Source organism: Petaurus breviceps, unplaced genomic scaffold, assembly GCF_028583685.1.
Source record: "Petaurus breviceps papuanus isolate PSGF00001 unplaced genomic scaffold, PetGlider_PUasm1.0 171, whole genome shotgun sequence".
NCBI lineage: Eukaryota > Metazoa > Chordata > Mammalia > Diprotodontia > Petauridae > Petaurus > Petaurus breviceps.
In genome coordinates, this window is record NW_027185754.1 from 10,161,271 (window position 1) to 10,186,960 (window position 25,690).

General features: G+C 37.5%; 1 protein-coding gene across 1 annotated transcript in view; it reads right to left on the reverse strand.

The window, feature by feature from the left end:
* LONP2 (lon peptidase 2, peroxisomal) overlaps nucleotides 1-25,690 on the reverse strand; it is a 125,630-nt gene that overhangs the window by 71,689 nt on the left and 28,251 nt on the right. The window contains exons 6-7 of the mRNA XM_069082548.1: nucleotides 23,800-23,894; nucleotides 15,883-16,141 (exon numbers count right to left, since the gene is read on the reverse strand). Coding sequence (XP_068938649.1) covers nucleotides 15,883-16,141; nucleotides 23,800-23,894 — 354 coding nt within the window. The remainder of the gene's footprint in view (nucleotides 1-15,882; nucleotides 16,142-23,799; nucleotides 23,895-25,690) is intronic.

Here is a 25,690-nt window from a genome sequence, read left to right on the forward strand (position 1 = left end):
AGAGCACTGGCTCCAGTGTCGGGATGACCTGGATCAAATCCGGGCTCAGATACTCAGCACTGGCCGTGTAACCTTGAGCAAGTTACTTAACCCCTATTGCTTTAAAAAAAAAAAAAAAAGGAACTGGAGAAGGAGATGGCAAATCTCTCTACTCTCTGCCAAGAAAGCCCCAAACAGGGTCACAGAGAGTAGGACACCACTGAAAATGACTGAAAAATATTTGTAATAAGTTTTGTAAATCTTAAATCATCATATAAAAATTTACTTCTTAGCTATATAATCCTGGGTAAGTCACTTAACATCTTTGGGTCTCAGTTTCCTCATCTTGATGATTTCTTGACTGAACCTGAATAAACTAGATGATTTCTTTTTTTAAAAATTTTATTAAGTTATTTTTAGTTTTCAACATTCATTTCCATAAGCTTTAAATTTTCTCCTCCCCTCCCCAAGAGGGCATGCAATAGAATATGACTCTCCACATACATTCCTATTAAACACATTTTCCCATTAGTCATGTTGCACAGAAGAATTATAACAAATGGGAGAGACTATAAGAAAGAAAAAATAAAATAAAAAAGAAAATAGTCTGCTTCGCTCTGCAAACTGATTCCACAGTTCTCTCTCTGGATGTGGATGGCATTTACCATCCTGAGTCCTTTGGAATTATTTTAGGTCCTTGCATTGCTGAGGAAGGCTAAGTCTATCAAAATGAGTCATCGCACACTGTGGCTGTTACTGTGTACAATGCTCTCCTGGATCTGTTCACTTCACTCAGCATCAGTTCATGTAAGTCTTTCTAGAATTTTTTTAAGTCTGCCTGTTCATCATTGTAGCAGCAAGCACCCTAACATACCTAGGATGGCTGCAAGTACAGGTTCTTAGATCTGCATTTCTAAAGGAAAGCAACTCAAAGTGGGTTAACAATCTTACTTTAATCAATCAAACATGTATCATTTACCTAGTTCAGAGGGAAAAGTCAGCACCCTGAACTTCAGAGAATACAAACAGAAGTTAAAACAGAAAATAACACAATTAAGCAGACAGGCTTCTGGCTGCCTGACCATTACATCCATACCTAGTCAGTTACCAGAGAGGGAAGCACCAACATCTGGGTTTTCAAAGCCAGGGGGCTCAATGCCTGCCCAGAGTCTCATCTGGCCAAATCACATAATTCTTCCCAAAGTGAGCCCCAAAGCAAAACCTGACATCAGCGATTATACAGCCTTCTCCTGGATCAGAGAATGTCACAACCCTCTTGACCCACTGCCCAGTCACAAAGTAACAAGGTGTGGGCATTCCTGAAAAACAAGCCTCCCATCACAGGCTCCATGTGACCACATTCAGCCTATTAGGGAGCAGAGTCTACTTTCAAATTAGGGAAGATTCTCAGATTCACTTAAGCCTACCAAAGGTTTAAGGGCCAAGGGGCAGGGAAGATCTTCAGATTTCCATTACCATTACAATCATTTCTCATAGCACAACAGTATTTCATCACATTCATATACCACAACTTGTTCAGCCATTCCCCAACTGATGGGCATCCCCTCAATTTCCAGTTCTGGACCACCACAAAAAGAGCAGCTCTAAATATTTTTGTAAACCTGAGTCCTTTTCCCATTTTTATGATCTCTTTGGGGTACAGCCCTAGGAGTGGTATTGCAGGGTCAAAGGGTATGCATATTTTTATAGCCCTTTGGGTATGAACTAGATGGTTTCTAAGGGCTTTTCAGATTTTAAATTCTATGATCCAATTTTTCAGTTTGAGGTTTTTTCTCAATGTCCTCAAAGGTGTAAAACCTAGTTCTCCAAAAGTGGATAGAGCTATTGGTTGTCTTGTTCACAGTCAAATGTTAAACTTCAGTTTCAACACTCAGTAAAATGAACAAAAAACCACACCTTTACTTTGCTGTTATTAATCTTTTTCTGGTTTTGTTTTTGCTTTTTGGAGGGGGGAGGGTAGGGCAATTGGGGTTGACTTGCCCAAGGTCACACGGCTAGATTTTTTTTGTGTGTATGTGTCAAGTGTCTGAGGCCGGTTCCAAACCCAGGTCCTCCTGACTCCAGGGCCAGTGCTCTACTCACTGTGCCACCTAGCCGCCCCCATGCTGTTATTAATCTTAATTGCCATCTGGGACGTTTCTCAAATCCTAAGTAATCAAAAAATGTAATACTTAGGCTTTTTTTTTTCCAGTGGCCCCCAAGAACTTTTTCTCAGTTCCTTAAGAAGATAGCTGTGCCTATAAAAATTCAATTTTATTACCAAGAGGAGTCAGAATGACCCAGGTTCACTCTGACACATAATGACTGTGTGGCCTTAGGTAACTTACTTTAACTTTTTAGAGCCCCAAGTAACTTTTTAGGACTACAAGATACTGAACAGTTGCCAGTGCGTACTGGAAGATGGTGTTTCTCTAGTAAAGTCCCTTAAAATTCAGTGAGCAGGTCAGGACTGCTTCAAGAGGTAGAATTAGTTTAACTGTGAATTACTGAAAATGCACAATTCCAAAATTTTCATTTTGAATGATTATTGTATGCTGATCTGATAAACATTTGTAACATACTGATAAGATATGGGGGCCAATCAAAGGTCCAAACGTTACCAATTCTGACCTGCTTAATAAAACTACCATTTCTACCTATATGCACTACTTGATACATCCAAATACAGCCAGAATCATCAATGAACATTAAAATACTATGGACTATTTGGTCACTTTTGGAAAAGAGCCATCTTTATTATCTTCACAGATATAACAAGAAATATGAATAAACTTATTAAAATTTAAGAGAGTACCCTTTTAACAAAGCAAAGAAAAGACTTGAGAGGAGGTACAGACAGTCAATAGTGGGGGTGGCCTGCCTCTGCCATATACCTCCTGTATGACTGACCATGTACACGCCTTAGGTACCTCTCTAAGATTCTAAGTAATAGGCAAGTGGAAGCAGAAGCAGGAAAACAGAAATGCCCTACATTTGTGAAATCAGAGAGCTGGACAAACTTTTAAAGTGACAGTTTGCTAACTTTCACAACATTCTTATAGCCTAGAGTCACATCCAAACCAAACATTGTTGCTAAAAGAGTAGAAGACGCCGACTGCTCCGAAGAGACTGCTCCACAATGCAGGAAGGGCGGCAGCCATCTCCTGAGGGACACAAAGCAGAACCAAACACTGTTTATCACATGACCTGTAAGAAGTCAGTCAGGGGAAACAGTGTGACTTGGGAAAGGATGACACTGTGCAGATGCTTCCACAGCCAGAAAAGGTGGACAAGTGTACGGAATCAAATGCTGTAAAGATTGTCCAATCAGGGTAAAGGAGGGGCAAATTCATGTTTACAGTAATATGGGAAAATGGAAGATGTATAGAAAAGTGAGGTCTTCATAATCATTTGCTTAAAAGTTTATTTCTCTAGAGGTAGTAGGGGAAGGGTAGCTAGTTGGTACAGTGGATAAAAGTGCTGGGCCTGGAGTCAGGAAGACCTGAGTTCAAAACTGGCCTCTTGAGATACTTCTGAGTTGGGCAAGTCACTTAACCATATTTACTTCAGTTTTCTCATCTGTAAAATGGGCTGGAGAAGGAAATGGCAAACCACTCCATTATCTTTTACCAAAAAACAAAACAAAACCTGAACCCAAAAGGGTCACGAAGAGTTGGGCACAAATGAAGAACAATAGCAAAGTAGGGCAAAGATGGAAAAAACACTTGATTTTGGTGATGGAGGACCTGGCTTCAATTTCCATTCTATGACTTACTAGTCGCATGCAGCACGCAGGTTCCTTGAACAATGTGAATCTCAGTTTCCTCATTAATAAAATGGAGATGCTACTACTGACAGAACCTACCTTATTGTGTTATAATGAAATCACTTAATAAATCTTAAAAGTATTATGTGAACATGGAATATGATTATCATGAGACAGCTATAGAAAAATAAAAAGCATTTACATCTCACTTCCTTTAAAGGTCACTTATTTGCAAAGTAATAATATTCTTCTTTTTTTGAAGTTTTTGATGGGCAGCCTTCTAAAACTGTTTTGTGCCAGTTTAATGTCTATGTGGAGAAAACTCAGGATTTTACAGCTTTCCTTCTTGCAGAAATGGTTATTAAACATTAAACACACACATACATATATGTATATGGACATATAGGCACTATAATGAGATGCATTTACACACACCTCTCACTACACTATATAGCATATTCACACTATAGTGAGATGCATCACACACACATACCCCACCACTATAATGCCAATCTATGTAGTCACAATTTTTCAGTAACCCCCTACCACCTACAGAATAAAGTGCAAACTCATTTGACAATCAAGCCCTGTCATAACATGACCCCAATTTACCTCATTAAAAACTTTAATATGCAGTTTTATTTTACACAGATCCAACACACTATTCTTAACTGGGCCTTGTGTTCTCCCTCTTCTGTAGCTCTGCCCAAGACATTCATAAGGTAGTTAGGTGGTATGATGAGAAGAGTGCTGGGATGGATGTCAGGAAGACCTGAGTTCAAATCCTGCTTTAGTTGCTTATTAAAACTGTGACTCTACCAGGCGCAGGTAACCTGCAGCCTCAAGGCCACATGTTGCCTTCTAGGTCCTTGAGTGTAGCCTTCACACCAAGTTTCAACAGATCAAATACATGTCATGCCCAAAGTACATTTCAACCACTCTTATTACAGGGGCACAAAAGGATGTTTTATAGGAGAGGGTGTTAGTCTCACTTCATTAATGCCTCCTTTATACCCCTTTAGAGGTTCTGGAACATATCTCTCACGACTACTTCAAGGGGGATCTGTGGCTTCTTGAATAAGGAACAGAAATCAGCCCCAATCTCAGCATTATTCAAACTGGGCAAGCTCCTATAAATATTTTAGGACTCCAACAAGCACTTAATGTTCTACAGGCATTAAATATATTTCTAATTCCAGTTTGTTACTTTCACAAATGTACACCACCAATCTTGAAAGTAGGGAAATTGTCAATCCATCCTCAGAAAAACAGCAGCTGAGAATGTGTTGAAGATGAGTCAGTAGTCTTATATAAGTCCAGAGTTTTATAGAAAAGATAACCATTACGTGATGGTTCGGTTTACCAAAAGCACTATGAAGTAGATAATGTGGTGACCTGGAAAGACTACTGGATTTGGTCCTGGAGGACCTGGGGACACTTCTGGTTTTGCCACTAACCTTTGTGACAACAAACTGGACCTGACTCAGACCAAATCCCTGCTAGCTTAGGTCCAGTACTGAGCAAAATAAGATACTTGCTAGTCTAGTTTTTCTCATTTTCCATAGCAAAACAGCTTACAAAAGGATATTTGGTCAAATCACGTCACCTCTCACAACCTCAGAATTCTGGTCCAGCTCCTTTTGTTCTACCGATGAGCAAATTAAGGTCCCTTCTAGGTCTAATCTGTGTTTATTTTTAAAAGTAGTGAGCTGAAATGAGTCATGGGATTCTCATATGTAGTTAATTGTACATCTTTGGGTAGTATAGCAGCTCCTTCAGGTCAATGAAATCAGAAATCTGGACTGCACTTAAAAAGAATTCTACTCTATGTTAAGTGTTAACATAGTTACATATGTTAAGTGTTAACACATTTTTTTTCCTCGTTATTAGGAGACAAAGGACTTTGCACTTATTTGAAGATACTCTCCAGTGCCTCCAAAGTAGGGTGGGAAAGATGGTCCACTGAAATATGGGAAGAAAATTAGAACATTTGCTCTTTATGTTAAAATAAGGAAAAAGTTTTATTAATATTTAATATGCAGACTGACATTTTCTGATTGTCAAAGTGGTCCTTCTAAAGTGAAGGTCTGACCACATCACTCCATCCAATAAATTCTAATGTTTCCCCATCATCTGCAGGATCAAATATAAAATCCTCTTTGGTGTTCAAGACCTTCATAACCTGGTCTACCACCCTGCCCCCTCCTTTTCAGTCTTCTGACATCTCACATTGCCCCCATGTATTCAGCAATCCAGTAACACTGGCTTCCTCATTGGTTCTTGAATAAGACATTCCACCTCCCAATACCAAACATTTTCTTTTTTAAATTTTTACATGAGGCTTTAAATTCCCAGTTTTCTTTTATACTCTATATCAGTATTTGAGATGACTTAACAGAAAGCTGAAATTATTCAGCTATTTACTTCCATCTTCTCTATCTATTAGGAGAATGAGATTCTCTATGGTTGAGAAAGAACTGAAGTCCAAGGTCAATGTATAGATAGAAAGTATATATCTAACTTTGGTGAGTCTGTCTCCAGGAATACATAAATTACTTGGGAGGAGGCTGAATGACTTTACAGGTTTGATCACCAAACTACTGTTAGTACTCCTTAAGGAAACTTGAAGAATAGGAAAAATTACAAAATGCCTGAAGAACAGGTAGAGATGGGAAAATCTCCTAGTTTTCAAAGCTGGGAATCTAGGACTTTATAACTACTGATATCTAAGTTGAGTGCTAATTGCCAGCAAAGAACTAAATGTTTTAGTGATCATTTACAAGTACTCAGAAAGGGTAGTGACTGCTTATATCAAGGCATGCCAAAATAATTTCATTTTTGTGAGTATTATAAGGCTGATAAAGCAGTAAGAAAAATGTCATAGATGTAGTAAATTGGGATTTCAGCAAGACATTTAATGACATTCAAATGGCAAGACAAAAAATACTACATTGAATTCTAGAATGAAGAGATAACGAGATGCATTAGAACTGCTTGAAAAGCTATAAGAAAACAAGATTTTGATTAATACTATGTCGGATTTGGAGCAGGGCACTTCTGATGACCTCAAAAATTATCTAGTCCTCATGTTAGAGGTGAATAAACTAAAAAATAAAGCTATGAAGTGAAATGCCCAGTAATATACTGGTAGCAATGCATCAGAACTAAGAGTTGAACATAGGTTTTCTGATGCCATGTGCAGGGCCCTTTCAGCTACATCAATTACCAAACATTTTTGCTGCCTGTTTCCATCCCTGGAATGCTCTCCCTCCTCATCTCTGCCTCCCAGCTTCTCTGGCTTCTTTCAAGTTCCACTTAAAACCCCATCTCCTACATGAAATCTTTCCTGATCTCTCAATTTTAAAGCCTTCCCTCTGCTCATTATTTCTAATTCATCCTGTATATACTTGTTTGCACACATTGTTTTTGAATCTATTTATTTAAAAAAATACAATACAACTGACATCAAGGAAGATGGAAATCTGCTATCTGAATTTAAATAAAAATCTTTGTCTTGGAATATGGCCCTGAAAAATGAACAGCAGGATTCAACGAGTGCAGCCAGTGACAGACTTTTGTCCTTGTTGGTCTGTGTAGCTTAGCAAGGCAGCCTCTTCAGTGAGATCAACCATTAAAACCAAGTACTGAAATGGACTTTGAACCAGACCTCTGAATTGTGTTATCATAGTGTTAAATGCCAGATTTTAAAAAACAGTGAAGCATATCCAATCTTAGTGTTCTTAGTAAACAGATTATTAACAATATCTTTAGTGAAAGGAAAAAGGTTTTAGTGTCATTAATACATTTTGAAAAGAAATACTGTACATTTTATCGTCCTTTTTAATTTCTATTTTTGTATGTTTTATAATGTACATTAATGTAATGTATGTTAACACAGGAATATAATTTATAAATATGCATATATTGGAAGTCTTTGCTCAAAAGGGCTTTTTTCCAACTGATAGGGGAGTGATCAATAACTTCTGAAGAGTACTACTCAAACAGGAAGATTTGTTGTTTCTGTATATGGATTTCATTTGAACATGTTTTGTGATCCAATCTGGTCTCTAGTCAGAATATATATCTATATAATTCAATTCTACTAAATGTAAAACATATATAAGACAGAAGAGCTAGAATGACACTAAGATTTTGAAAAATGTAGCAACAGATATATATGTTTGCAAATTACTAACAAATTTCACAACAAACACCAAAAAAATCAGCTAGTTATTATTTGGCAAATAAGATATTTTGAGGTGGCTAGGTGAGTTCAAATATGGCACTAGCTAGCTGGGTGACCCTGAACAAATCATTTAACATCTGTATATCTCAGTTTCTTCAACTGTCAAGTTGAGGATAATAATAACACTCACCTTCCAACATCATTGTGAGGATCAGATGAGGTAATATTTGTAAAGCACTTAGCAAAGTGCTTGGCACATTAGTACTTAAAACATTTGTTTATTTCTTTCCTTCCCAGAAAAAGAAAGTCAGGTAAAATTTACCTATAGCCAGAAGTACCACATATATTTCATTTCTGTAATGTTTGCTATTAATTGCTAAAGTGTAAACACCTTAAAAGCAAGACCAGGACCAGTCTGTTTTGAACATTGCATAACACAGCCCCAATGAATGCGACAAAGTATCCAGGAGAAAAGACAAAATAAAAACTGCTAAAGTTTTGTCTCTGCCCAAAGGGCTATAAAACTGCATGCCCTTTGACCCTGCAATACCACTTCTAGGGCTGTATACCAAAGAGGTCATACAAATGGGAAAAGAACATACATGTATAAAAATATTTATAGCAGCTCTTTTTGTGGTGGCAAAGAACTGGAAACTGAGGGGGTGCCCATCAATTGGGGAATGGCTGAACAAGTTGTGGTATAAGAAATGATGAGTAGGCAGATTTCAGAAAAAACCTGGAAAGACTTATATGAACTGATGCTGACTGAGGGCAGTGGAATCAGTAGAACACTGAACATTTACAGCCACATTGTGGGATAATTAACTTGGATACTTAGCTCTTTTCAGCAATGCGAGGCTCTAAGACAGCTCCAAAAGGCTCATGATGGAAAATGCTATCCACATCCAGAGAAAGAATTATGAAGCCTGAAAGCAGGTAGAAACATACTATTTGCTCTCCCATACTATATGCTCTATCTCTTTTTTGTTTCATTTTATTTCTTCTTTCTCATAGTTCATTCCATGGGTTGTAATTCTTCTTTGCAACATGACTAATGTGAAAATATGCTTAATGTGAATGTATATGTAGAGCTTATATGAGATTGCATGCCATATTGGGGAGGGTGAAGGGGAAGGAGGAGGAGAAAATTTGGAACCCAAAAGTTTATAGAACTGAATGTTGTAAACTTAAAAAAAAAAAGTTTTGTCTCATATGATTTGTTATACTAGATCAATTCTTAACCTGACATCCATGAACTTATTTTTAAAATATTCTATAATAGTATTTCAGTTTAACTAGTTTCATTTGTAATCCAATGTATTTTATTTTATACATTTAAAGACATCATTCTGAGAAGGCTTCACCACACTGCCAAAGAGATCCATGACAAAAAGGGTGAAGAATTCCTGCTTTGAAATCTTCTACTGAAATAACTAGCTTAAAGACACTGATGAGAACAGTATCTGTTTATACTCTCATAGCATTCATCCATACATGACACTTCACTGGTAGAGTACCTAAGAACTACTCAAATTATATATATATATATATATATAATATGTGATAAACAAGCCTATCTTCATTGCCAAGAATTTTAGCTTGAATTAAAGGTTTATCATTTTTCCAAACAGTTTACTTTATGCTTTCTAGAAATAACTACAGTTCTAAAGTGTCAGACTAGTTAGTGTCAAATTAAGAGCTAACCATTTATAACCCCCCAAAGATCAAGTAAGGATTTTACCATCTGCTCTAGTACTAGTATCTTCAAAATACCTTCTAGTACTAGTATCTGGGAAAGCAAATATTATGTTTCTACCTGCTTTCAGACTTCATAATTCTTTCTCTGGATGTGGATACCATTTTCCATCATGAGCCTTTTGGAGTTGTCTTAGATCCTTGCATTGCTAAGAAGAGCTAAGTCTATCAAAGTACTAGTACTAGTATCTTTAAAAATGCTTTCTGGTTTTAGGCCACTGCTAATGACTATCAAACTATAACCCCAAGACACCTATAAGGAATAAAACATCTACTTATTTGCATTTCACGTTCAATTAAAAAAACAAATTTGTGATTTCCTTCGAGTAGGTAACTCATGGTAAGAAAACTCTACGAATGCAAAACTGCAACTGCTCTCTAATAGCCTTAGAGCTTTGGGGGCTTAGGGGGATTTAACCTGAGAAGTTAAGGCAACAAAGCTAGTATGTCAGAGGCAGAACCCGGACCCACATCTTCCTAACTCCCAGGTCAAGTCTCTAGCTTCTCCTCCTCATGCTGCCTTATTCTGCTATTGTGAATATCTAATGAGACAGTACATATTAAATACTATGAACCTTTACACCTTTATTTTCAGTAAGTTCCGTGTGTTCCATTGATAGTTTTTTAAGCTTATGTTCAATTAAAGGGCTCTTGCTGACCAAGTATGCAAACATTTATGAAGAGCTGACTAAGTTTAAGGAGATCCTTGCTTGATATTTTACTGGGAAAAAAAAAAAAGGAGGCCCTTCACGATCCAGTGCCACTGGCCTCCTTGCTGTTCCTTAAACATGATGCTCAATCTCCAGCATCTGTGCATTTTTCACTGGCTGTTTCCCAAAAGCCTGGAATACTCTCTTCCTCATTTCCACCTCCTGGCTTTCCTCAAAACCCAGTTAAAATATCTTCTTCTATAAGAAACCTTTCCTGATCCTCCATAATACTAGTGCCTTCCCTTTGTGGATGATTTCTGGTTTATCTTGCATATATTTTGTTTGAAAGTAGCTGTTTGCATGCTGTCTCCCCCCAGTAAAAGACTGTGAGCTCCAGGAAAAAAAAAAAGACTGTCTTTTGTTTTTCTTTGTACACTCAGGGCTTAGTACAGAGTTTATAACACATAGTAGGTGCTTAATAAATGTCTACTGATTTGACTTGTTAGACTGGGGAATACAAAGCCTTCCCTCCTATACACCACCATCAGTAAGCTAATCAACCACTTGAAAGAAATGGGCACAAAAATATTATTAATGTAAAAACACTACCAATGCTAGACAACTGAAAACCAAGAAAAATACAGACCTTTTCTTTTTCCCCCTACCCCCAAATCATGAAATATTGGAGAGGGTTTGATTTTTTTTTAAACCATATCCAACTGGCTATACAATCTTCCAATAGATATCTGGGCTAAATGGATAGAGATGAAATTCTGAGTAAGAGAAAGGTAAGTGATGAAAGTCAATGTAATGTATTTTAGAGAGCTGGGAGATGCTTGATAAAGCAGCTCTGTTTTTCTCTGGCTATTTTAAGACAGCAGAACAGTAGTAGCTACACATAGGCTAAGGAAAAACAAGAATTCACACGAATGCCAATAACAAGCACATGACCAGTGCTCAACTAACAAGATATGGGTGTTTCCAAAATGCATTTTTTTGGGTTGTCACATGGAACCAAACGTGCCCCCAAGTCTCAACCCATGGCCATGCTGCAATATAACAGATGTACTACTTTCTTCTCTGGAAGATACAGTGACAAAATTGAGAGCTGCAAATATGTATGTTTATATATTTTCTGCTGTCTTCAAATAAAATTCTTTCAAATCAAACATTCTAAAAGACTTCTGTACTTTAGGAAGTATACAAGCAATACGCTCCAGGGGCAAAGGAACAGACAACATTGTTAATGGCATCCACCAGCTATGACATAACCATCATTTATTTATTAAAAAATGAATAGCTGGTGGATGCTAAATCCAAAGAGTCTTTTAAGTGGTAAAAATTCCAGTTTTTCTACTTGTTTCTTAGAGATAAGAGATATGATGTTTTAAGCAAATATTTTAGCCTCCATATACATGAAACTCTTTCTAACAGCTTTTTTTTTCATGGAGACAAAGAAGTGAGAACTAAGGGGTATCCATCAGTTGGGTGATTGACCAAATTATGATATCTGAATGTAATGGAATAGTACTGTGTATAAGAAATGATGAAGGAGATAGTTTAAGAGATACCCTGTAAGACTAATATGAACTGATGCAGAGTAAAGTAAGTAGAAACAGAACAATTTATCCAAAAACAACATTGTAAAGACAAACAACTCTGAAAGACCTAAGAACACTGATTAATGTAGTGATCAACCACAACTCCAGATGACTTATGATGAAACATGCTACCCACTTCCTGAGAGAGAGGTATTGGTCTCTAGGTGCAAAGTAAGAGGATTTGGTTTAGTTGTGTTTTTTTTTGATTATCATGTTCATTATAACAGTTTCGTTTTTCTTTATTCCAAAGTGGAGGGGGGAGGAGAAGAAAAACAGAGGTGTATGTGAGAGAAAATAGATTTTTGTTAACTGAAAAAATATAAAATTACATTTAAAAATTTAAAAAGCAAATATTTTAGCCCAATGGTATACTTTTTTTGGACATGCACTGTTCCCCCTCACCCGTATCCTCTTCAAATGCAAGAGGGAAAAAAAGTCATTTTATGATCTCATTTAAGTCTTTGTTTACCGTAGGCAGTGGAGCCACTCAAGAGAAAAGCAATCTATTCAAAGCTAGAAAAGAATGTAGGTTTTATGCCTCTTGCCAAATAATTTTTGAAAGGGGAGGGAGCTAAGTGAAGGAGTCGTAAAAGGGAATTCTAGAGAATACAGGGGAAGCCGAAGATCACTAGGACAAGTAAATCAGTGGCTGGGGTTGGAGACGGTTGGTTCCTATGTGACTGGTGACTGATTAATAAAGGGATAGGGAAAAATATAGGTGGTGGGAGATCATTAGTCATTGAGGTAGCAGACGAATAATAAAGCTCACAGTGTCCAAAGGCTGGGAATCTGGTCCCACTTAGTTTCACAGAGGAAGTTGAGGCCCAACAACATTTAATGACTTGCTCAAGGTCATATAATCAGTGTGGCAGAGATGGAGCCAGACACCTCTGACACCAAATCTGGGCTCTTGGCAGTCCACCGCATGGGCCTACCTCCCAAATATATGGCTGTGGCTTAAGTTTTGATCTTAGGAAAAGAATGATATCATTTTTATTTGGATAAAGGCAAGTAAATTGGAATTCAAATATTAATTTTGTCTATTTTTCCATCTTTACCAATATATGGCTTGTCTCTTTTCAAAGATTTCACTTTGAAGAGCTTATATCTGAAGCAATGGGCATAAGTGTCATTGTTGGGAGATATTTTTCAAGCCTTCCCACAAAAATTCCTATTTTTCATGGTCTTGGCACTCAGTAAGAAATAAATATTTTGAAGCGTGATGTGCTTTAGAAATTTCAATTGTTAAAAAAAAATTAAAAGAAAAAAAAAGATAAGTTTCTAATTTTTAGCTCATCCTATTTAGGGTCTGTGCTGAAAAATGCTCAACACTTTTACCATTCAGTGTGGAAGGAACTGAGAAAAGCAGAAGTATAAGATCTGGTAAAATGTGATCCCACATGGCTAGTCATCTCCCCCAACTTCATATTCAGGATCTCACTACCACTGCCACCACTCTCACCTTGCTGGGAAGGAGGAAAAATGAATTCTGAGTTGCTTTTATTCTAGATCTTCAAATCATGGGATCAGAAATTGTTTTCTACTTTGGATAACTGTGGATAGAGGCACATCAAGTCCTAGAATTAAGTACTTCTGCCGAAGTGGTTTCTGTGCCCTTTTGCTTCCTTGTGGAAGCAAACAACAGCCTCTAGTGGCTTATGTAGGAATTGAAACAAAAACAACTAAAAACATAAACCCTTGACTGAGTAAAAAGCATCTGAAAAATCACAGGAATTATCTAAAGAGAATGAACTTATTAGCCATCTGTGAAGGCTCCTAGTTCAGTAAAATTCTTCTCTTTTTTTAACATGTGGGAAGTTTTACCTGAACAACCAATCAACAGGTATTTATTAAAAGCCTACTATGTATCAGGTACGATGCTTGGCACTGGGTATCCAAAGATGAAAATGAAATGTATCTTTCCCTCAAGGAACATACAAGCTATCAGGGGGATAAATATATACATCTCTAAGTAGGTGCACAATAATTAGAAAATAAACACAAGGGAAGAATGGCCCTAGCAATGGGGGTGAGGTGGGGGAAATGTGGAGAGGGGGAGAAGAGTCAAGAAAATCTTCCTTTAGAAAGTGGTACCTAAACCAGGATTTGAGGGAAGAGTTCTTTGCCCTTTCCCATTCAAACTAGTAAGTGAAAAATGTCATCAGTTATCTACTTGGATAAGGCAACTTCTATTATTTGGAAAATGAAATACACATAAAATAAGGCATTCTAGTTTGGAGACTGCCTTCTACTTTTCAAATACTTTGCTTGCAGAGTGCTGATAGTATAACCCACAGATCTCTCTGACAGTTAAACTATGATAGAGACCTCTTAACTTTATGGTGTAGACGTTCACACTTTGCCATAACATTTTTTTTAATCTAAAGAATGAGTAATGCAGAAGCCAGTGTTAGAGCAAGGGAGTTTCATAGGCAGCAATAAAGGGCTATGACAATGTCAGCTATTATTGAGAAATACTTCTTATGATCAAAATAAATTATTTGTTTGCTCTTATAGCAAAGATGTCACAGAGGTTCGCAGATAAGCCTTTCTACAATTTGCATTTTATGTACCAAACTAACTCTTCTCCATTTTGGAGTTTAAACAAACAAACAAAAAAAACCCAAGCCCAAAGTGAAAGTCATTTAAAAAATTGAAGTAAACACAAAAAAGACTCCCACGATAGTTTTCTTTTTTAATTGTAAAGATCATAAATTAATGTTAGTTGTTCAATGGGATTTCCTCAGTGTAGAAGATATTCTTGATAAATCGAACACACTGAGGATTCCTTTTCAATTGTCATGGTGCTATGGAGCTGAGCCTTAGAAGGAAGTCCAGGAATGGAAGCCCCAGACATAGAATTTTCTTGCCCTCCAAGCAACCACCCCAGTCTGCTCCTCCTTTGTCACCATCCCATGAATGAAGTAGTACAGACCATGAGGTATGGAATGAGTTGGAAGTGTGGGATAAGGATGAGTTAAAAGGGAGATGCTATAAGATGAAATTAGAGAAAAAGAAGAGTTTGAAGGGGTCAAATCACAGAAACTAAAGGAGGAGACAGAGGGAATAAGGAGGCAGACTTTTTTGGGGGGTGGGGGAGTGTCAGGCTTGTGATTACATTTGTGTAGGGGCACTCCTGGTGTGGAAACTCCCTCCATTAATATAGATCACCACTATAACTGCATGTTAGGGCCTTGGAGAGCTGCTGAATAAGCAGCCAAGGGGCTTGGCCATAGTCTCACAGTCAGTATGTGTTAGAGGTAGGCCCTGAACTCAGATTTGACTTTATGCAGCCTTTTATCCATAAAACTATGCTGCCACCCCTGTGTTGTTTTATTAATTTTTATGAGGAAATATTTGTGCAAAGGATACTTAATTTGTGCATGACTACTTGGCCAAATGCAAAATAATGGAATTGTAGAGTATATTTGTTATCTGACATTAGAATGCCATTATGTATGCAATAAATGTCCATAAGAGTTTAAAAGAAAAGTTGTCACTTCTATCATTAAATGGTAGTACAGGAGAAAGGTTTTTTGGTTGGCGAGTTTTGTGCTACCCTGAAAAACACAAAACCTTAAGAACAGAAAAATTCTTATGTTCCTAAATTTCAGGAGGTACCTCGATCCAAAGCAAAATGTGTTGGTGGTCCCTGGACTAATGAGTCATAAAGAGAATGTCATTTCCACTCCCAAAGAACTTGTTCTTTTTACTCAACTGGAACGCGAAGATGATTGGTGAGTCTGTCCTCCAACCAAGCGGAAACATTACCAAAACCATCTTTCGAGGATAATTTGATTACAAGGCTATAAAGGCAGTGAGCTCAAGAAATGGCATATTAACAAACTGGGGATCCTGAAAGCAGTGCTTTTTTTTTTCTGCCTCAATTAAAATAACTTGAAAAAAAAGCCAGATGAGAGCTGAAGAGTGAACTAAGAGAAATACCTGTGTCCTCGAATGTCCGACTGATCACATACACCTCCCAGTGCAATCCTGTGAAATTCTCGACCCAAGGTCTTTGCTACTGATCTTCCAACACTTGTTTTGCCAACTCCAGGGGGGCCAACAAAGCATAGAATTGGGCCCTTCAGGTTGTTCTTCAGCTGCCTAACAGCTAAGTATTCCAGAACTCTTTTCTTCAGCTTGTCCATGGCATAATGGTCATTATCTAGAAGAATTCGGGCTGCCCGGATATCAAGGCGGTCTGTCAAACAATAGAGTTGAAACAATTTGAATACTCAAATCAAATATCTCATTTTTACTTTAACTGAAAAAGCCATTTCAGTTAAAATGTTATTCGAAAATAGACCAAGAAAAGATTGATTTTCCCCCTTGGAAGGATATCTTAAGGGAGGTTCAGACATGGCTCATCTATATAATGAAGGCTGGCAGCAAGACAATGCCCTACTGTAATTTCCATCTTTTGAAAATATTTCCACTTAAGAAACGAGACTTAGATCTAAAGATTAATTTTTTGTGATAGAAAATTTCTCAAGGAGGAACAATTTCTACATAATCTGTGTTCTTACTTTGTTTTCCAAACTAAGTTTTCTTTTCTTTTTTCTTTTTTTGCCTTTTGGAGGGCAATTGGAGTTAAGCAACTTGCCCAAGGTTACATGGCTAGTTTTTTTGTGTGGGTGTCAAGTGTCTGAGGCCAGAACCGAACTCGGGTCCTCCTGATTTGGGACTGGCACTTTTACTCACTGCGCCACCTAGCCACCCCAAAACTAAGTTTTCTTAAATAAATATATGCTATCATTGTATATTAACTTCACATTATTTTAACTTTATACATCCCCTCCCATACCTAGAGATCTATTCTCCAGAACTTCTTACACTGTATATTGCAAATGGAAAAAGTTTAAGAAGCCTTGCTAGAACAAAAGGAAAAAAGGAGTTCATCAGCTGAGTCTGATGATATGTGCAATGTTCCACACCAAGAGTCTTCCCACATCTGTAACGAAGGGAGGGAAGTGCATTTTCTCATTTCTTTTGGAACAAACTTCCAAGATCAAGTTTTTATAAAGGTCGCTATTAAGTGACTTTGTACTTAGGATTCTTATATATTAAAAAGCTATTGCAAAAGTGAAGATAAGAGGTGATAGGGGTCTAAACTAGGGAGGCAGTCCCGTGAGTAGAGAGATATGAGATATTCTATGGAGGTGGAATCTATAGAAATTGATAACTGACTAGATATGGGGGCTAAGGGAAAGTGATGAGTTATGGTAGACTCCTAGGTTTACAATCTTGGTAACTAGAATTTTGACACTGACCTCAATGAAAACAGGGAAGTAGGGAAGGGTTGAAGAGAGGAGAGGAAGTAGAGATAGCAAATGCCTGTAGAAATCTAGTGCTACTACATAAATAATCAAAATGAAATACAGAGAGAGAAACTTGCTGAAGCTAAAGCTGTAAAGGAAAAAAAAGGTGACTGCATTTTCAATCTGACTGACTTTCTGCAACTGAGTATTTCATAGAGGTTGTTAACATCTGAACATAGGGCAATAGTTTACAGAAAGAAGAGAAGTCCAAATATATAATTATATTTGTAAAGGGATTTTTGGCATTGTTAGAGTGGTTTTTTTTTTTTTAAAAAACAACCATAAATCAGGATTGCAAAATATTTTTACAGATTTGAAACTAAATCTCAGGCTGGTTAACAGCAGTTGAGCCAATATTTGTTAGGTTGTGGTTTGCTGTTTCTTTAGCAAAATACAGCCACCCCCTCCCTCTCCAAACACATAGATGAGCGATTCTCAGCAGATGGAAGAGAATCAGTTTGGCAGTTCTTCCATTCGTTACCAGATTGTATGATTGTATCTAAACTGGCAGTGAATGAGGCAGGATCTGCCCAGGGTCTGATGAAATAGTATCTAACTTACTTGGCTGAAAGGTGATTCAGAGGGCAATGTCCACCCAATCTAAACTGAGCCAGATCAAAGGAAGGGACCACATTTGCCAGAAGTCATGCCCCACTGTATTCATCTCATGCGTGTCTTCCAGAAAAGATAAGCATGACTGAAACTATGTATTTCTGTTTCAGTTGTTTTTAGTTCAGTGCCAACATTCTGACTAGGAAATTTTCCACTAGAGGGCAATATTTCTTCACAGCAAGTTCCAAAAAACTAGATTTCTCAGTTTACTTACAGACTCATTCTTCTCAAGTTATCTTCAAACTTGTTTTAATCTAGTGAAAATGAACATTAGGTTTCCAGAGACTAATGTAAAAGTATGACTAGGCCTCTCTTATATAATGTAACAAAACCCCAACCCAGAGAATAACCTCTCTCACATACCATGTATGAGTAACAAAGGACAAACTAAAGATGAACTTAACACATTTTGCCTCAATGTTCAAACAAGAAAAACAAGAATCAAGAAAATGTAAGAGAAACAAAATAAAAAAACAGCAAAGGAAGGTAAGGGTAGTCCATATCCTTCTCTACTAGAAGGACCTATTCATTACTACAAGTTCTGTTCACAAAGAGCTTTAATTTGCATTTCTTTTCTTTGGTTTGATAGTTATTTTTCTATAGCATCTTTTTTACTCTCTTCCTTTCACTATATAGGTCTATATAGCTATAGGCCTAGATCATTGCAATGAGCCTCTCCACTGGTCTTCCTGCCAGGCTCTTATGCCTCCAGCTCCTCTGCCACTTTCTTAAAATTGTATGTATGTATATGTATGGATGGAATATCTATCTATCTACACACACACACACACACACACACACACACACACACACACAAACACCAGATCTTCCATTTATGCCTTAAAGCTGGCCTATACACCTTGTGGCAGGCCACTTATAGCTCTTGGGTCACTTGCGGCAGGCTTTCCTCTACATATAAAGGATGTTTTCCTCTACATTTTTCAAGGGCTGCCCGAAATCCTTTGGCTTGCTGCAAGGGCCAGGAGAACCACAAGTTGTACAGGCCTGAGCTCAAGTGTTATCTAATCTAACCTTTAACTGAAGAGAAATCCCTCTTACAACACTGTACTTACTACACAATTATAATTGCTAGTTTTTCCTTACAATTAACCTAAATCTGCTTCTCTGAAACTTTCTGTCACTGTTATTGTTTCTCCCTTTGCCCACTGGAACCAAGACTATAAAGCCTAATCCTTCCAGATGGGAATTCTTGAAATACTTTAAGTGATTAATGTCTCCCCAACTCCACTGTATCTTCTCAGTTCCTTTAACTGATCTTCGTAAGACATAATTTCTGGCCCCCTCACCATTACTGATGTCCTGCTGTGGGCACTCAAAGTATAAAGAACTGAACATAATGTCCCTTCTCATGCTGTGCAGTTCTTGCCCAGGTCTTTCCTTACTCCTCAGAAGGCGTGTCTAATGTAAAGAGGCTTTCCTCTGGTCCATCATGTCAGGCATGCTAGTGCTGTACTTGGGCTGACCATCTTTTATTCCTCTTGCTGTCTAGCCAGGCCACTTACTTTTGTAGCCTGTTAGTTATTTCCTATTTATCCTGTACATAGCTTGCTCTGTATATATGCTTGAATACTGTCTTCTCCATTACACTGTAAGCTCCTTGAAGGCAGAGACTATCTTGCCTTTTATTTATTTTTTTTTTTTTGCATTCCCAGGGCTTAACACAGTGCCTGGCACCTAGTAGGGGCTTAATAAGTGTTTACTGATTGTCATGCAGGTTTATGAATGTTTATGATGATGTTTTTACAAGACTTCTCCCAGAGAAGCCATTATTGATAATATGTTATAGATTACTTCAGTCCACCATGCATCTTAAATTGCCTCTGGGTCATCTGCAATTTTGATTCTTCTCTAATCAAAGTATTCCATGATTTGCAACCATCCAGACTCATTCTGGAGCCACCAAGAGAATAAGCCCCTGCCCCCACAAAGGACCGGGCAGACAACAGCCCCGTTCCAGCTATGCTTTGAGAATATGAGAGGGAAGCTTACATTAATTGAACAGAAAGTGAATTGTGACTTGAAGCCTAGAAAAGCACAATTTCAGAATATACTTCTGACCTCCACCAAAACTTCTATAAATGACTGCAGATAGGGACTCAGGCAAACAAATGACACCAATAAAGGAAGTTGGCATTACCAGCAAGCTCTGGGAAAGCTTACTTTTAAACTGACTTTCAAGTTAAAAAGATTAGAGAAAAAGCGATGTCATTTAAAATGCTGCATTTGAAAAAGGTATAATAGACTATAGTTTAAGTATAATGCGTGTTTTCCCTGAGTTATTCTTTTAGGAAGACAGGAACTACTATCCTAACAATTCAACATCCTAAAAACTGACAGGAACATCCTCTTTTTTCCTATCATGAATCATAGCCATATAAAGGTATGCTGAAGACTGTCATTTTCCCACATGGAACTAACAATGGAAGCCAAGATAATATATCTGCTCAATAAAAGTAAACAACCATAGTTTATTTTATGCTAAGAACATGTTAATAATTATTAATTAATAAGTGACTTCATTACTGTCCTCAGATAATCTAATAATTAGTCAATACAGGGGCATATACCATAGGTTCCCGGGTAGGGGAAGTTGGTGAGAAAGGATTTAAGTTCCAGTTATTAAAAACCATATGCAAATAAAATTATTCTGAAAATTGTGAAACATATAACAAATCTTACTGTTGCTGTTGTTCAGTCATTTCAGTCATGTACAATTCTTCATGACCCTATTTGGGAGTTTCTTGGCAGAGATACTGTAGTGGTTTGCCATTTCCTTCTCCAGCTCATTTTACAGATGAGGAAACTGAGGCAAACAGAGTTAAGTGACTTGCCCAGGGTCAGATTTGAACTCAAGTCTCCCTGACTCTAGGCCTGTCGTGCTAGCCAACACACTACCTGGCTGCCCCCAAAACAACTATATTAAGGACTAAACTGGCACCCAATTTGCCCAATAGAGAGAAAAAATACTTGTAGTGAAACTAACTAAACAAGGATAAAATGGCTGAAGTTCCTGAAAAAACTTTAAACAACAAGGAGGAGGTAAAAAAACAAAACAATAAAACATGTTCTGTTTTCTATGCTGTCTTTATATGCAGTTCCTTTTCTTGAAGGGAGGGGAACTGGTTACACTCCCTTAGTACCAACTATAGACTGGATTATATGGCTAGTTATCTTTTTGTTTTGCACGCAGTATGTACACAATTAAAAAAAACCTGCTTTTTAAAAAAAAGGTTTTTTGAAACACAACTTTTATTGGCATGGAAGAGAAGGTCTGAAAGGGATTTGGGCATCTGCATATATGTGTGATGGGCATGCACTTTTTTCCTCTTTTCTCTAATAGCTGTAGAAAGTTAGTATGGTCTCCAAAAAACATATCATGGCAGAATTATGGAATTCTTTCTAGTCTTATTTCATATTTGTTACAGGCACTGTTAAATTATGACTAACACAAATTTATTTCATAATGCCTGGTTTGTAGTTCCTTATGACATGCAGAAGAGTTTATTTTCAGAATTTCGTAACTGCAAGTGACATCCTTGCCCTGGGAAATGCAAATGTACTGACATTACTTCTTAGAACACATTTGCATGTATATATGACTACATTAGCAAATAAAGTCTTCCTCTCCCTCCTCCATATTAGGATCTTTATGTACTAGAACTTTATTCCTTGCTCCTCTACAGAATCAGTAGTATTCACATGTAGAATTCCAAGGGGAAAATGTACAAACACGCTCTCACTTGAGACAGCAGCCCAACAGCAATGGCCAGGCAAAAGAGAGTCAAAAGAGTCAAGCCTCTTTGGAAAGGTTTATGTCCATGCTCACTGATTGCTATCCTATATGCCTACAGAATTTTTTCTCTTTTGCTTTCTTTCATTCCTAAAATTGACAGAATTCTCCTCAATTATAATTTCATAGATAGTATCCACATGGGGTCCATCAGCTTCACAGCAGTGGGATCAGAGAAAGATATTCCACATTCCCCTTATTAGTCAACCTTGAGTAGATGTGGGAACATTCTGATCCTCTGATTCTTATTATTCCTCTTACCAATTACAGGCCTCAAACATTCCCAAGCGTAGATGTGGAAGCTGAGGTAACAGGTTACACCTTGTTTCCTACCAATCAATATCCCAATACCCTTATAAAAGAGAGAATATCCCTAACAAGTCAGAAAAGGTACTTTTCATGGCATGTACAAGAAGGGAAAGCTGGGAAGCTATCCTGGGAGCTACCATATGGATGCATCCTCCCTAGTCTCTAACCCTTAACTGGTTACTGAACTTAACTGGGTACTGAACAAGAAACAAGTTCAGAAACAAAGAATAGCTGTGTGGCTCTGATCCCAGAAGCACAGCAGCCCAGCTGGAAGTCTGCACTGGAATAACCAGGGGGAACCTGTGGTTCAGTTACTTAGAAACTGCAGAGTCTTCCAGTAGGCTAGCGTCTGTGGCTGAGTCCTGAAGCAGTCTACCGAAGCTGCCAACCAAGGACACCAAAAGACCCAAATCTGGGTCAGGAACTTGTAAAACTCAAACGCAGTGAAAAGATTTCATCTTGGATCACATTTAAGGGGCACTGAAAAAAATGCAGGTCCTCCAGCCTGATCCTTAAAGACAGCTGGATATTAAAAGGACAGAAGCTCAGGCCAGACACTGCCCTAGGAGTACACAGAGCCCAGCACTAACAAAGTTCAAAGTCAAGAAGGAGGTTGGAAGAATGAAAAAACAAAATAAACAAACAAAAATCTCACCATAAAGAGTTATTATGGCTGAGAAGCACAAATCCAGAGGAAGAGAATGACTTGAAAACATCCAAAAGTAAGCCTCAGAGAAAAATGCAGTTATAAAAACAGTTGAAAAACTATTTTAAAAGCCAAATGAGAGTGGCAGAGGAAAAAATGGGAAAAGAAATGAGAGTTTTGGAAGAAAGACATAAAAAAGAGAATACACAGCATGGAACAAACAGTACAAAAGCTTTACTCAAGACAAAAACTCCCTGAAAATTAGAATTAACCAAATGGAAATTAATGATGCAATGAAACATCCAAAAAATATTAAAACAAAGTCAAAGACTCAAAAAAACTGAAAAAAAAATGTGAGGTACCTCATAGCAAAAACAACTGACCTGAAAAACAGATGAAGTGGAGAGAATTTAAAAATCATTGAAAGCTATGAACTAAAAACTTCTAAAATCCACACAAGGTCCTCATTCAAACTGTTGCAGGGAATGGCTTAAATTCAACATCCCTTTCTTTCACATAATCTACATTCCAACCCCAAACGGCTTCCTTACTATGCCTTGAATGCAGGATTCCACCCCATCTCACCCCTCTGCCTTTGCATAGATTGGCCCTCATAATTCTTTCCTCATTTCCACCATAAATTTTCTTGGCTTCATTCCTGACTCAGCTCATGTGCTCCTGCCTACAGGAAACACTTGATCCCTCCAGCTGTTGGTGAAACACATTTAAAGAAATCTTATACCAAGGGCTAAACTGGCATCCAATCTACTCAGTAGGGAGAAAGAATACTTGTCCTGAAATTAACTAAACAGGAATTAAAAAAAAAAACTTCCTAAAGGAGGTTTAAGTAATGGGGAAGTAAAATTATGTTTCGCCCTCCTCAGTCTACAATGCATATACTTATTTGTTTATAATGTATATGCTTATCCTTTCATTCCACTCCCGTTCTGCTTTAGAATACAGGCTATCTGAGGGCAGGGGATGTTTTCTTTCTTGTCTTTGATTCCCTAGATACCCAGTGGTGTCTTTTACATAGAAAGGACCTAATTGATATTTGCTGGAGTCAAAGTAATTAGTGGGCAGTATTTCAAACGGAAGGCTTTTATGATTTTTTTCAGATCAACAATCAATCTATGAGAAGTCGCTCCCCCTCCCAGGCTTACCAGTTGTACTCTTGTTCCAAGGTAATTCCACCATAAGTTCCAAGTAATTTCTGGTCAGAGCATATTCTGGCATTGATTGAGGCATTTTTTTTAGCCTGCCAAAAAAAAAAAAAACCCAACAAAGAAAATCTACACAAGAAACAAACTCAATGACATTTGATATCTTACAGTATAAAAAGAGATCTTACAGTAAAAAAACAAACAAACAAACATCCAATCTATTTTCCTCTCTTGATCAAGAGTGGCAGGGACATTTGTTTAGGAAGACAAGCCAACAGGACAGAGTTCAACTACACCAGATGATTTCTGAAAGGAGAGATGATGTTAATTTGACAGGAAATAGCTACTTTCTAAATATTTACAGGGAATCACTTATTTTAGAAGATATAGTCAATCTGCAACCACTCTCCTGGGAAACTAGGAGGAAAAAAGACTATGTACAATCATATATTCAAAGTCTGATTAGGGATATTCACCAAGACCCAGAAATAGATTCTTCAAGTAAAACACATCCATTTACCTGGATTCCCTGATTTCTTCCATCACTACATTTCTATCCACATACAAAAGAATAAAGCTTCCAATAACTGGAACTCAACTAATGAGAACTATTTGAATTTTTAGATTTTTAAAAACATTAGAAGAGGTAATTACCATGAAAATAAGTTCATATCAGATACTTTTTTTTAAACTGACCTCTAGAACATTCCCATTGCCTAACACACACTTTGTACAAGGTAAAATTTTAATATTTGTTGACTGATATAAATGAGGTTGGCACAGAACCTTCTATCCCTTCTCTATACACAGTATTGTATAATCATTATTAATGACCCTGAGGCATTGCCAGAACCTCAAAGACTCAATTATATTCACTAGGCTGTACTAAAGCAAGAAAGAAGCTTTAAACTTAACAAAGGTTTTTTAAAGAGTTGAAACAAAATGGTTTATGATTTAATCCTGAGATAACCATTATATTCTTCTTTTAACTGGAACAGTCTACTTCCTGAGAATCCCAGTTAATCAAGGTTTTACTGCACTATGCTGTATCCTGAACAAAGTTTAACAAGCCTTACCCTCAAGAGTTTACAAATGAAAAAATGACAATGACATCTAAAGAACATACAGACAATGAACAAATGCTACATAAATCCAAGTATTGTTATGTCTAAGCAAAGTGAGGGGCATTCCGTGAAGTGACAAAGTGTAAGCTAAAGCTGCTGTTGTATTCAAATAGGGCAGGGCTGAGGAGTCTTCTGGTCTTGCCTTTCATTTCTTCATCTCACAAATGCCCCCAGACTTGACCCCGATCACTTCTACTCCTACCACTCTACTGAAATTGCAAATCTGATCTGAAAGACTCGATTTGGATTTGTAAAAAAGGAACTTCCCATTGACAATGACATTAGCTCCCTTGGGCTTAATTATTATGTCTGTGCAGAAGAATCCTTGACCTACAATACGGTTTCTCTGGTCCTCTAATGATTTAGAGAAAGCTGATGTATTGTCAATTCTGGAAGAGAGAAACTGAAATGATAGGTGTACAAGGAATGATGATGATCAAGGTATTTCCTGGGGGCAGGGGAAGTAGAAAACTGGAAATCTAGGAAGACACAAAGTTAGGAATGGCATGCCCAAACAAAGAGGACATCAAATAAACTTTACCTAAAAACTGAAAAGATGAACAAGGGATTAGAAGACAGCAACTGTCCCAATCTTTCAATTCAATTTCATTAAATTCAAGTCTTTATGAAGCAATTACAATGTCCTGGGCACTGGGGAATACAAAGAAAACATTCTCTTCTGCCAGGGAGTTTACACTCTGCAGCTTTAGATGAGAGCAGGGACAGGGACAGGATGGCAGGGACAGGGACAGGATGGCAGGGACAGG